At 51.1% G+C, this 14,279-nt stretch overlaps 1 protein-coding gene across 4 annotated transcripts in view; it reads left to right on the top strand.

The window, feature by feature from the left end:
- Slc29a3 (solute carrier family 29 (equilibrative nucleoside transporter), member 3) overlaps nt 1–12,503 on the top strand; it is a 34,117-nt gene extending 21,614 nt beyond the window's left edge. For 3 of the 4 annotated variants that reach the window (XM_013025661.1, XM_013025662.1, XM_013025664.1), the window contains 4 exons: nt 236–318; nt 6,193–6,419; nt 10,648–10,810; nt 11,690–12,503. In XM_013025661.1, coding sequence (XP_012881115.1) covers nt 236–318; nt 6,193–6,419; nt 10,648–10,810; nt 11,690–12,344 — 1,128 coding nt within the window. In that variant the 3' untranslated portion in view covers nt 12,345–12,503. The remainder of the gene's footprint in view (nt 1–235; nt 319–6,192; nt 6,420–10,647; nt 10,811–11,689) is intronic. The other variant, XM_013025663.1, reaches the window with a different exon arrangement.
- The last annotated feature ends 1,776 nt before the right edge of the window (nt 12,504–14,279 follow it).

Raw genomic sequence — 14,279 nt, forward strand, 5'->3', positions numbered from 1 at the left:
AGTGTGAGCACACCTAACATCAGTTGCTGTTGGCTGAGTGACTGAGTGGGGGTTTGAAGTTAGAGGTGGGGTAAGCCAGGACATGTGAGCTGGGTTGGACTTAGCCAAGGCTCCTAGGTGTATCTGGGGACAGTGGGAGCAGCCTGCTCCTGAGGTGCCCTGTGTTTACCCCGGGGTGGCCCCTTATCTCCACCCCTGAGTGACTGCAGCAGCCTCCCCACTCCTGTGCTTCCAGAACTATTTTGAGAGCTACCTGGCCATCGCCTCCACCGTGCCCTCCCTGCTGTGCCTCATGGCCAACTTCCTGCTTGTTAACAGGTAGGCTACCTTCCCCATTCTCTGACCTCCACCCTTGTCTCCTCCCTCCCCTTCCCTCTAATCTCTGACTGCTTTTTATTGTGCTTAGGTGACAGCCGCCCAAGTAAGAGTAGCTCAGCCTTGGCTTCACAGCTCATATGTCAGGTCAGGTGCCTGGGGTGCCAGGGCAGGAGCCAGAAGTTCTCCAGCCCTGCTTGGGGACATGTGATCAGCAGCTCGCAGGAGGTATGTGGGGACACATACCTCCCTTCAAGTTAAAAGAACATCAAGTCGACCTGGCCTGTGGACACCCTTCTCACTTCCTGTACCCCTACTCCCATGACCCTCACCATCCTCAATTTGAGCTTAGGAAGGTAGTAGCTATAGCCCCTTTGCCTGCATTTCCCCAAAGCTTCCACTAAATGATTATGGTGGCTTCTCTTTGGCCTTCAATTGGGCAGAGCATCTTGAAACCTTAGATCACAGATGCACATCTGTTTTACTCATCTCTGACCAATTTGAGACAATTTCCAGTTCCATGGTTGAACATGTTTCTAAAGCAGATCTTGGCCTCAAGGTGTATGCTGTGCTCGATTAGTGATGTCTGCTTTGGGTATAGCGGAGAAAGGGCAGCATGAGTACATGAATGCTAAGTTTGAATAAGTTTAGTAAATATATCATGCTATAGGGCTGCAGTGATCCCTTCTGTATGTAATATATGCTCAAAGCATAATGGCTAGAAGCAGGAGCAGTAATTAGATTCTGCGGGTGGGAAAGGCAGGTCGGTTATGTACCTCATGCAGGTGCAGTTAGAGCAGGTAGGGCTGGAGGCCATTCATTCCCTCTCATCTTTTGTCTTTCCTCCTCTTCCCTCACCTGTGGGCAACAGGGTAACAGGAGGTAACATTGTCACTGAAGAGCAAATGCTTCAAGAGAGCCAGGGAAATCCCTGGCAGATTTTGCAACTTGACCAGCCAAGTCACATTGTGTCACTTTAACCCCAATTGACAGGTCAGAGCCATTGCCATGCCCACTCCATTTCCAGGGGACCTCCTCCCCCACCTCTCCATAGGAAGAGAGAATTTGCATCCCTTTGAAACTCAAGTACAATCTAGAAGAGATGAAAGAATTCAGACAGGCCTGCAGGCTTCATATCCCCAACAAATCATCTGGCCTCTGATCCCACCTTTGGCCCCCAGGACTGTAGTTAGTGTCCTCCCAGGGGAGGCACGGCCTATTGAGACCCCATCCCCAGGAGGAGGAGGAAAGAGTGTTGCCAAGATCACCTGGGTATGTGACCATCACCACCAGCAGAGCAGTATCTTTGGAGGTATCTGGAAGGAAGGAGGAGAGCAAGGGCATGGCAGACAAGATTTGAGGAGGAGAAGGGCAGCCACAATGTGAGGAAACACCAGCCATTTCTCCTCTGGGCTTCTTATGGATCTCCACTTGCTGGTGGCCTCAGGGATGAGGTGTGGGTCCAGCTGTGATTGCCCAGGCTCTCATGAATGAACTCTCTTGCCCTTTGTAGCTCCCCATCTGAAGGGTACAAGGTGCAGTGCCCCAGTTACCCACTTTCATGCCCATCGGGATATGTGGGGACCCTGAAGGGAGGAGTGACATCACCCTGTCTTTCAAATTGAAGGTGGGCGGAGGCCCAGGGCCACGACAGGATGGCCCAGCTGTGTCTCCCCTGGTCTCTCCCTCAGTGGTCATGGAGGTCCAGCAGGCTGGAAGTCAGCCTAGGACTAAGGTTAGCAGCAGCACAAAGGCCCAGCTCCAGTGAGACCCATCAGCATATCTGAGCAGCTGTCCTGCAGGTACGGCATGGTGGCACCTGTCAGCAGGAAGCTCTCTTGACTCTGCTTGAGGGTAGGAGAACAGCCAATGGAGGTGACCAGTCTAGGTCACATGGCCATTCAGGGTGGAGCCAGGATTTGTTCCAGCTGGACCTCTGGACACCTGCTTCCCTGTCCCCGGCTTTATATCCCTACCTCCATACTCCAGACTTCAGGCTACTGGGCAGGAAGGAGGCCTTGAGGAAGGGGCTGGTGGGGAGCTGGTCCACCAGCCAGGAGCCTGCCCTTGCCCTTGCCCTTGCCCTTGCCCTTGCCCTTGCCCAGGAGGACTGAGGGCCATGTTGGGAAACATTCCTACCCTCCACCTGTTTCCAGGCTGTGGGAAGATGTTTTGGGCTAAGCTGTTTTTTATTTCATGTGCAAAAATTGAAATGTCTCTTTCTCTGCCCCCTGGAGCACCCTGGCTTTCTCTGACTGGCTCATCTGTAATCGCCAAGTGTTTTATTATGTTAAATCTGGAGTATCATAAATACTTATGAGGAGGATTTACATTTTGGAGACTTATGAAGAAATCAGTCCCCTGGGGTCCTAAGCCCTCACTGGCAAGTGAGGTAGAGACTAGCAACCCTCCCTATGGATCTCCACAGTCCCCAACGTGGCCTGCCCTGGCATTGTGGGACATAGCTGGCATTGTGACCGTGCTTTGTTCCCAAGTTGAAGAACTCTGACACCCAGCAGCACCTACCTGGCCTTTACTGTTCCCCAAAACATTATCATCCTGGGCTACTCTCCCTGCCAGGAATGAGAGGCAGAGTGGGGGTTAGTGTGGCTCATGATGCCCATGGGGTGAGTTTTGAAAAAGCCCCAGGTGGCTCCAAGGCCTGGAGCCTGCAGATGGAGGGCAGCTGGACCGAAGGAAATGGGCAAATGCTGAGGCCCCTGGGCAGCTGTGGGAATTATGGGGAGGGGCAAAGGCAGCCAGGCTTTTGTGGTACAATTGGCATATACTCCCACATTCCACTCCTCCCTTCTTTACTGCCCTGAAACAGCCTGAATAAGATGTTCTCCAGTTTTCTGCAAAGCTACCTTCATGTTCAAGCAAGGACAAGTTCCTGGGGAGGACATTTTAGCCTGTCAGAATCCGATGGGAGTGTGGGGCAATTTCCTGTCTCTGAGGGGGTGGAAAAGATGATGGAAGCTGGGAGATTTAGAACAGTGTGGAAATCCCCCACTCTTCTGGGCTGCCCTGCTAGTCATTTACACCCTGCTAGTCATTTTGGACATCCAGCCAGTATTTACCACGTGCCTCTGTCTCCTTTTGAATTTCTTCAGATTTAGAATTGCCACTATTAGGAACCTTCATTTTATTTAGTCCAACTTCTTTTTAAAAATGAGACAGGGAGGTCAGTTTGCCTAAGGTTATACAGTGAGTCCTGGCAGACTGTTGCTGGTTTATAACTTGGGTGTGATTGGGGCAGTCCAGCTACCAAGAGAAGGTGGCCTTGTGTGACAGGGTTGAATGTGTAGGGTCACCCTGAATATCAGGACTAAGGCTTAGCCACAAGCACCTAGTGTAGACTTACAATGAACAGTCTAACCTCCAGGCATCCAGCTGTTCCACCTGATTTCTTCCACAACCCCATCCTGGCTGGAACCCCTTTAAAGCCTGGGCAGATATATCTTAGGTTGGGGCCTTATTAGCCATTATGATGTGAGGGTTCCCAGAAACAGATTCTGGGATGAGGGTTCAATGAGTAGCTAATTTGGGACTGAAGGTAGGAAAGAAGGGAAAGAAAGGGAGCCAGGGGAGAATGCTTGTCAACTCAGTCCCCACACAGTACCTCTAGAGCTCAGTCTTGCCTAAATCTCAGGGAACCAGGGTAGAACACATACCTGAGAGGAAGGGAGGGAGCTGGGGGTGATGGGAGCATTGGATGAAGGCTGATCTTTCAAGGTGTTAACTGCCTGTCTCTTCCAGCCTGGTTCTGGACCAATGTACCCTAAAGTGGTTAAGAGGGAGAGCATGTGGGCAGGATACCTGCTGTATCTCTGGGGAGTTTCTGTGTTGTTCCCTAAAACTCTGATGGACCTCTTTGTGTTCATGGGTTCAGAAACACAAAAAGATTTACTCATTCTTTAATGGGAAGTTTGAGTCAGAGTTGCCTTCAGGCATTATTGGATGTAGGAGATCTTTGCATTATCCCTGGCTCTGTGGGTCCTTGCAAGACTCCATTTCATGTGCAGTTTTGCCCCACACAGCTGACAAGGTGACAGCAGCCTAGACATCCACCAGCATTCGCAGATCAGTGCCAAGGTAGACTGATGTGCCTGTGTGCAGATCCCTGACCCAGTCCCAATGGGAAAGGACATCCAGCCAGGTCTTGTATCCATTGTTTGAGGCTGGTCTGGTGTGGGCTATGAAGCCAGCCATCTCCCTAGACCAGCTTGGCATGGAGGAGCATTCTCAGGTGGGATAAGGGGACAGGTAGATAAACACCACAGCCTCTTTGACCTCACTCTGAGGATCAAGTCCTGGACTTGTAGCAGGGTCAGCAAACTGGACTCTCGCTGGAGTGCTTAATGACACAGCACCTCTTGCTGCTCTGCCCTGGGTCCCACACCCACAGTTCTGCACAGTAATTGTTCATTGCTTGTTTGTGGACCAAGGGCAGCTTCATAGAAACACACGGTGGCAGATTAAACCACCCTGGGTTCAGCACTTCTGGCTTTCTGTCCCAGCTCCCCACTGACACCCTGTGACCTTGAACTATCCCTTTACATCCTTAGCTTCAATCTGCAAAGCAGACTTGGTCCCTGCGAGATTTCTCTCCAAAGACCAGGAGACTAGCTGCCTTGGGCTAAGAACATACCTTGAAAATGCCCTTTCTTCCTCTCCCCCTTCCCACCTATTTACTACATAGGCCTCTATTTTTTCTACCTTTCAAGTTTGTCTTTCTTTTTTCTTTTTTTTTAAATTAAAAATCTGTGTATATCTAATATGCTCTCTTCTCTCTCTCTCTCTCTCTCTCTCTCTCACACACACACACACACACACACACACACACCACTAGCTACAAGCAAAATGAACTAAAGATCATTCTAGTTTAAAGCGTAGTCTAATTGATGGCTTACATAGCCTTGAGTTGGTGTTCTCTCTCCTGGATTAAGCAGCACTCTTTCTCTGACTGCCCTCTTCTCTGAGGTTTTCCCAGGGCAGGCAGGGGTTAGACAGAGTGCAGTAGATGCTCGGTGAAGGGTGGTGGTGCTGGCATGTGGGACCCTGGACTTAGTCTGCACTAATTTGGCCTCAGCAGCCCTCAACCCAGCTGAAATCTCCTGGGAGTTTCCCAGACCTGTCGCTTTCTGTGCCATGCAGACTCCTTTGTCCCAGGGGTGGAAGTAGGGCATCATTCTAAGACAGCTTGGCGTTGGGCCTCCTGGGGTCCCAGCTGAGTGACCTTGAACAAGCTCCTTCCCCTCTGATCTCAGCTCCTTCTGTGTACCAGGGATAGGGAAGAATTGCTACCTTTCAGAGCTGGTATGGGAAGTGAGTGGTAGCATTTAGAACACCTTGTCTTGAATTCAGGACTGTGTGATGACAGTGATGATCCCCCCTCCTCCATCTCTCACTGCTGAGTTTCAGGTACGGAAGCCCAGAGTTGATTACTCAGCTTGGACACTAGACAAAGCTAGCACTGTGATAGGAGGGGATGGTGCTTGCATGGCATCCAATCCTTGAGCTTCATTGCAAAGGAAACAAGCAGCAATGTCCACTAATGTCTGCCCTAAGCTGGGGCCTGCTGTCCATAATGCACAGGTCACTTTCCTGGAGCCTCACCTTCCCTCCCCACCCCCCCACACCCTTGAAGTGGATCTGTTCCTCCAGTGTGACCTGGACAGAAGCAAAAGCCAGGATACCTGAGTCATCTGAGACCACAGGACTGGTGATGAGGAAGCCAGGATTCAACCAGCCCCTCCACAGCAGAGCAGGCAGTCTCCCCATGGAGCTTGCCCACCCACTTCACCCAGACAGCTCCCCATCTGACCCTGTGGAAGCCTGTGAGATTTCTAACTGGTTCTGGGGTTCTCACCTCAGGGCTCCAGTCCATGTCCGTGTCCTGACCTCGCTGACCATCATGCTGGCTGTTTTCATGGTGATGATTGCATTAGTAAAGGTAGATACTTCCTCCTGGACCCGAGGCTTCTTCACTGTCACCATTGTCAGCGTGGTCATCGTCAGCAGCTCTTCCACCATCTTCAGCAGCAGCATCTTTGGTCTGACAGGCTTTTTCCCCATGAGGAATTCCCAGGCAATGATATCAGGTAAGGGCCAAGCTCCGGCCTCAGCCTCGGGAGGCTGGCCAGAGGCTGGCGATGGGAGGGACCAGAGGTGAGCATGGTGACCCCTCTAGAAAAGGAGATAGTGTATATCTAATCCCTGCTGTTGCAGAACAAACAGCCCAGACTCAGAGTCATTTAACTTATTTACAAAATAAATAAGGAGTTGGCAGGGACAGCTTGACTGGGGCTGAGGGAACACATTGAAGGTGGTACCCAGGGAGCCTGAAGGAGCCACTTCCAAGATGACTGCCAGTGGCTTTGGCTTCTTTCCACATGGGCCTCACCATGGCTTCTAGGGCTGCCCTGTGGCATGGTGCCAGGTCACATCCCAAAAGGCCCAGCAGAGCTGTATTTTGACAGAGCCATGAAAGCCACATAGGGCCACTGCCATGTAGCTGTTAGCTCGCCTGACTCAAGACACAGACCCACATGTATCAGTGGGTATGTAGAAGTAGAAGTCATGTGAAGAGGGCAAATGGAGGGGAGACAGTTAGGACATTTGTAGAAACCTGAGTCTGCTATCAAATGTCATTTTTTTTTTTTTTTTGTCAGTTGTGGAGCCTGAACTCTGGGCCTGGGTGCTGTCCCTGAGCTCTTCAGCTCAAGGCTAGCACTCTACCACTTGAGCCATAGCGCCACTTCCAGCTTTTTCTTCTTATGTGGGGCTGAGGAATCGAACCCAGGGCCGCATGCATGCAAGGCAAGCACTCCACCACTGAGCCATCTTCCCAGCCCTCAAATGTCATTTCTGAAACTAGTTTTCCTTTCCTTCCTCTCTTCCCTTCCTTATTTGCCCTCTTCCTTTCCCTTTCCCTTCTTGTTCATTTTCCTCCCTTTCTTCTCTTTCTAGTTTGTGAAGGACTTGCTCTGTGTGGGCCTCAAAGATGAACAAGACTGTCCTCTCAAATCCATAGTCTAGCGAATAAATTTGTGCTTACCTGGACAGCAGCACCCCGTGGGCTTACTCAGACCTGACCTAGCCTGACTTCTCTAACAGGAATTTTGTTGTTTGGGTTTTTGGCAGCATTGAGGTTTGAACTCGGGACCTTGCACTTGCTAGGCAAGTGTTCTGCCACTAAGCCATGCCCACAGCCATTCTAGCAGAATTTTTGATGCCCATTATCAGGATCTTGGCTCTTTTATCTCACTCAGATACCCCCATGAAGTAAATTGAGCTGACTGAGTTAGTGTCCCTGTGATACCCAGAGAATACCCTGCAGCAAGCCTGGAGGCTCTGCTACTCTGTGTCCACACACACACACAAACACACACACACACACACACACACACACACACACACCCTTGTGCAGAGGAATGCTTTAAACATATATACACACACCCTTGTGCAGAGGAATGCTTTAAACATATATACACACACCCTTGTGCAGAGGAATGCTTTAAACATATGCCAACCTGAGAAGCATCGCACAAAGGAGCTGCAGTGGGTATGAGTTAATCATGCTAGTAGTATGTGGCAGGGATGACAAGTACCTTGACAAGCAGATAGCCCCTCCCTACTCTGTGCCAGTGCCAGACATCACTAATAGATCTCTATCGTTCCTCTTGAGCCTTTAAATCCCTCTCCTGCCAGCACTTGAGGCAATTACTCTCTTTGGATCAGAGCGTAGATGTGAGCTTGTCTCTTTGCCATTTTTTTCTTTGCCATTTTTGATATAGGATTAGGCTGCTAGCTCTATCCTAGGAAAGCCTTGGGCCTAAAATAAAATAAAAACGAACTTGTTGCTAAGCTTTCTGAGTACCGTCAGCCTGCCCCAACAATGGTTCAAGAAAGGCAGGTCTGGGCAGAGGAAATGGCTGCCAGACCTTAACCCTTCCTCTGACCTTGGCCTCAGAAGGATTTTTCCCCCCCTTGGTTCCCTTAATCTACCAGGATTTTTCAGTACAGCTCCAGCCTTGCTGGCCACCTCTCCAGGAGCTGGTGGCCACATATGCCATTCGTGTTAACACGTGTTCCCATCCAGCTTCTAGCTACAGATCTCTAGGGAAGTAGTTTTCTGGGAATTTCTCAGAAAGTCCATATAAATGCACCTCTCTTTCCCCTGGTCCCTCTGTGTGTGACCCCCATGAGCACCCAGCAACCTGTACCATCTGAAGTGTTTCAGCTTCCCATAGGCCCTGCCCCCTCCCACACCCCCTTCTTTTTGTCAGAGGAGCCCATCTGTGAATTCTGCATGCATCTTGTCAGCATCTGAAGAACAATTCATTTGTTTGGTACTGGTGTTTTCTTAACCCCTCATTTGCATGTATTTCCATAACTGATGAGATAAACATAGGGAGTCATGAAGGATGAGCTCCCGGAGGCCTGGTTTGTGGTTGACGATAATATTGTAAATTCTCTACAACTTGGAGGGAGAAGGGAAACAGAGGAGGGGAAGGTAAGATCTCCTCCTCAGGGCAGCTGCCTAAAGTCTTCCAGAATATAACCCCACTGCTCACAGAACGTCTGGGGGATTATAGCTTCTCAGAAGTAAGGATCCTCATGGCGGAGGGTTTACCTGTTGTTAATGCTTTGATGTAAGAAGGACAGAAATAACCAAATACCTAAGTAGGAATCAGAGCGGGTTTATTTAGTACATGACACTTCTCAGCATCAGGCCCTGTTCTACATGAAATAATCCTTTGAATCTTTACAATGGCCCTAAAGGTGGTGGCTCTTCTTAACACCTCCATTTAATAGATGAGCAGATGGAAGCACAGAGAGGCTAAGGGACTTGCCAAAGATCACACAGCTAGCAGTAGGAAAGCTGTGATTGAAGGTTCTGAGCATGCTAGTGGAATATATGTTGGGAAAGGTGGGGGAAGGAATCATCTCTGGGGGCAGATGCTTCTTGCAGAGCCATGGCAATGCTGGGTGCTCTGGGCATGAGAGGAGCAGGGTTGGGCCTCACACAGTAGACAGGGGCCTCATGGGTTGCCATCCCCTCTCTGCCCCAAAGGAAAGTACTACCGGCCAATGACCAAGTAACTCTGTCTTCAGGGGCCAGTTTATGCCCTGTAGCTTGCAATCATCCTCTCAGATGCTCTGAAGCATTGACCTTCTGCAGCCCAGCACATTTACCAGGCCCTGGGTACCTTCCCTCTCCTACTGTTTCCTGCTCACTATACTCTCTTGGGATGGATAGCACAATAGTCAGCCCCATTTTCCAAGGAAACAGAGGCAGGGGAGAGAGTAAATGGCCTACTCTGCATTACAGCAGGATTCCCAAGTCTCTGGCTCTTGGCCAGTACTGAGTAACATCTCATTAGTGTGAAAGTTTAAAGAAAGGGAAGACAGCCCTGCCTCCCAGGAGCAACCAAACACCAGTGTTGTGGGCAGTCCCCATCATCTGGTCCTTTTTAGAGATCAGCTCCTTCAGTCTTCAAAGCAGCAGTAGTGCCAGGTGGGTTTTTTTCCCATTTCACGCATGAGCAAACTGGCCCAGAGAAGTCAGGTTAGCCTTCAAGGTCCCAGAGAGAGAGAGCGGGCAGGGGGAGCATGCAGCAATGTTAAGATCAGGTGTGCATCCATTTGTCTCTTAGAGCAGGGATGGGTAGGTTCTAGGTGCAGTGAAAGGATGGTGACAACATTCACGTGATCACATGTCAGAACCCATGGCAGGGACAGCATTTGTATGTTGTTGCAGACTTGTGTGTGTGTGTGTGTGTGAGAGAGAGAGAGAGTCTACAAGTGTGGGTAGTGTGTGTTCATGTTCACTCCTATGTTGAGTACAGGGAAGTTCCATGAGTTCATGGTAGGTTCAGGAATTGTGGTTAGGAAGGATGGCCTCAGATGGGATAGCCTTGGAGGCAGTGGGCTAACCCAAGCCAGGAAAGCTAGTAGATGGTTTGTGCCAGTGGCAGAGAAAAGGGGATCAGAGCTACTGAGATTTCTGGCCCTGAGTCTAAAATTTGGGATTCTGCTAGTAGGGCAGTAAAGATGGAGACCAGAGTCCTAGGAAGCCAGGACCAGAGCAGATAGGTAAGGCCTCCTTGGAGACAGAAGTGCGTGAGTAGAGGACGTGGAGCAACCACTCCACCTGGAACTCTAGAACTTGGCCTTCAGATCTCCTGCCCCATGCCTACCTGGTCTCAGGATGTCTGCCTGTAGCTCTGGGCATTTTCACACAGGGGCTTGTTTGGGTGTGAGTAGAGGGGCCATACACCAATTCGTGCCACCCTGACCATCTCTGTGTACCTTCTGCCACCACAGGAGGAGCCATGGGAGGGGCCCTTAGCGCCGTGGCCTTGATGGTGGACCTGGCAGTGTCCAGAGATGTGCAGGAGAGTGCCGTGGCCTTCTTCCTCATTGCAGCCATCTTCCTCGGGCTCTGCATGGGGCTCTACCTGCTGTTACCCCGGCTGGAGTATGCCAGGTGAGAGGGCATCCCACCCCACCTGCCCCTCCGGCTTCATTTGACAACAGTGACAGATGGCTGGTATCTACTTGCTCTGTTCCTCATCTAATTAGATCAGCAGTCCCTGTTTTTGTCTGTCTCTTCCCCCAGTGCAAGCTCCGAGAGGACAGAAACTTGTGGAAGGTCCTGCTTTATTCCAGTCCTACTGCAGAGCCCAGCTCAGCAGTTGCTTGGTCAGTCAGTGGTGGCTAGGAGAAGCAGCAGTCTGCAAGTTTGGGGAAGGTTGGAAAGCAGGCAGCAGAAGTGAGACTCAAGCAACAACAGATCCCAGTCACTGAATGCACCCTGTTTCTGTGCAGGCTCAGCCTAGCTGGTGGGGGTGGGGGAGAGGCTTGTCTTAGTCAGTGCCTGCACACCCTTGTTCCTGTGGGGTTGCTATGAATTTTTACTCCGTTACACAAATTAGAAAACCAGTCATCCAATCCCCAGTGCCCCAGGATGTGAACAGAACTCCCCAACTCTGCTTTTCACTTCTCCAGCTCTGTGGACTGCTTGCCAGTCTCCAGGACCCATTGAGTCTATCCTTCATTTTCTTCTCTACTTTCTCCTGAGCCTTTCCTGCTCCCAGACTACCTTCTTGCAAGATTACTCACTTCAGAGCCTTTGTCTTATTAAGTGTGGGCAGGAGGGCTGTCTCCACTTTACAAGTGAGGACACCGAGACTAAGCAAAGGCCAGGTGGCTGGCCTACTTGGACCCTCTGTGGCTTGTACTTTGTATGCTGCTCTGAGCACCTGCCACAGCTAGGTACACTGCAGGTTCCCACATTGTATACTTGGAAGCCCCACATGACCCATACCACCGTGGCCCTCTGACCACATTGCTCTTCCTGCCACAGGTACTACATGAGGCCAGCGCATCCAGTCCACATTTTTTCTGGTGAGGAGGAGCTACCACAGGATTCCCCCAGTTCCCCCTTGCTTCTCCCCAGATCCCAAGAGTCCCACACACCGCCCCTGCGGCCCATCCTGAAGAAGACTGCTGGCCTGGGCTTCTGCATCATCTATATCTTCTTCATCAGCAGTCTCATCTTCCCTGCCATCTCCACCAATATTGAGTCCCTGCACAAGGCTTCCGGCTCACCATGGACCACCAAGTTCTTCGTGCCCCTCACCGTCTTCCTCCTGTACAACTTTGCTGACCTTTGTGGCCGGCAGATCACTGCCTGGATCCAGGTGCCAGGCCCCAAGAGCAAAGTGCTCCCGGGGCTGGTTTTCCTGCGCACCTGCCTCGTCCCCCTCTTTATGCTATGCAACTATCAGCCCCGCACCCACCTGACCACCATGCTCTTCCAGTCTGATGTCTACCCCATGCTCTTCACCTGCCTCCTGGGGCTCAGCCACGGCTACCTCAGCACTCTTGCTCTCATCTATGGGCCCAAGATTGTGCCCCGGGAGCTAGCTGAAGCCACTGGGGTGGTGATGTCCTTCTATCCGATAGCAGGCCTGGCTCTAGGCACCTCCTGCTCAGCTGTGCTGGAGCACCTCATCTAGGAGGAGCAGCCAGAGCATCGGTGCTGCACATAGCTTTGGGCTGCTGGTTGCCCAAAGCTGGTGGCCAGGGTCTTGAATGTCAGGGAAAAAGGGGCTCATGTTTCTCTTGATGTAGAGAACAGAGCCCATCGGGGTTTCCTTGGTTCTAGGGCCCTGGGGAACAATTGCACACACTACTGGAGCATTTGAAGAGGGCTGTAAAGCGAAGTGTTGCCCTCAGAGCTAATGAATGGCATCTATTGGTTTGTGAAGACCAGAACCTGGTGGTAGCACTCTGTACTCTTCAGCCTTGCCTCTTCCAGGCCACAGCAAGATGAAAGGGAATTGTCATCCTTTTCTACTCTGAAGGAGTCCCCTGGATTTGAGTTCCAGTCCAGTGGCCAGTCCCTCAGCCCCAGCACCCAAGTCTGCACTAATCCCTGTGCTCTGTGGGTGAAAGTCCAGAATGAAGGACCAGAGAGACAGGCTTCCTGAACTCTTGGCCTCAGCGTGGCTCCAGAGATTTCCCTGGGCAAGGACTGAGCAAGGCAGACCTGAGTTTTCAGATGTGGATCGTGGGCTTCGTGGTTGATCTAGACCTTTGGATGGGGGGGCATAGTAGATAATGGGTATTGAACAGGAACCCTGTTAATGTTTGTCAGTCAGGACCTCAGCAGGAAGCAGCATCTTAACATTGGATAACTTGGGGATATTTGGGAGTTTGCTGGTTTGCAATAGGGTTGAGCCCATGGCCTCATGCATGCTAGGCAAGCATTCTACCAGTGAGCTATAGATCTAGTCCCTAATTTGAGAAGATTTTAAGAGAAGATGTAGGAACCCCAAGGGTTATACACACTACCCAAGAGCCCTAATGCTCTTCCACCCTGCACCTACAGGGAAGAGGAGAGTGAGTCCTTCTAGAACCTAGATCTTTAAACTTGCCTAGATGAAGAGGGGCTATATCCAGCTGTGATGCCCTCTGCCTTTTCCTCTTCTTCCTCCTCCTCTTCCTTCTCCTCTCCCTCTTCCTCCTCCTCTTCCTCTTACACTTCTTCCTCTTTCTCATCCTCTGGGCCTCTGGGGACAGACAACTCCCAGGCCTCATCGCCCAGTTGCAATGCCTGACCCCAGAAATAACAGGTTCCTTTAGGTGCCTGGAAAGCTCTGGCAAGGCTGACCATCACAGGGAGAGGGTGGCTTGGGGATGGGCAAGAGCGGGGGAGAGGGAAACAAGCAGACCAAGCAGAGCAGTTTGTCCTGGGAACTTTCAACCACCCCAAGATCTATGGGGAGCTATGCTCTGCAGGATGACGTGCAGCCTCCCAGGGACTCTGCTTAGTGGGGAAGCAACGCTGGTAATCCACCCTATGGTAGTAGTTTACTCCCTGCTGTCCGCTTCATACTCCTCCCTCTCCAAGGCTGGAGAATTGAAGAAGATACCCTTGAGAGATTTTCTAAATTCAGCACCTCCAAACCAATCTCCCCCTGCCCCAGGAGCTGCCACCTCCCTTCCCCAGTGTAATGCTGTGGGTGATTTGGGGCAGGGGTCTGGCTGGTGACATCCTGGCTGCAGTGGTATAGAAATAGCCAGCATAGCTGAGAGGGAATGGGGTCGTGGGGGTCCCATGTGCTCTGTTGATGGGTAGCTTTCAAAGAAGAAGGGCAGTGTTTGCATTAGAGAAATCGCTTGAGGTCAGCTTGGAGTGAGGGGAAAGGAGGAGAGGGACCACCTGCCCTTCCTCCTGGGGGAGAAAAACCAGGGTGACTGGCAAGCAGGAACTGGTGACAGCTGTCACTTACCTAAGTGGGTGTATTTCAGGACTTGGTCTTGGGTATGACTGGTACAGTCATGCCCAGGAAAGGAGAAAGGGAAGTGAAAATGTACATCCAGGCTATGGGTAGACAGGGTGGGCCTCAGGATCCTTCTTCCCCTCCCCTACCTCAAACCTTTCACTG

This window comes from Dipodomys ordii, unplaced genomic scaffold (assembly GCF_000151885.1).
Source record: "Dipodomys ordii isolate 6190 unplaced genomic scaffold, Dord_2.0 Scaffold86, whole genome shotgun sequence".
Taxonomy (NCBI): domain Eukaryota; kingdom Metazoa; phylum Chordata; class Mammalia; order Rodentia; family Heteromyidae; genus Dipodomys; species Dipodomys ordii.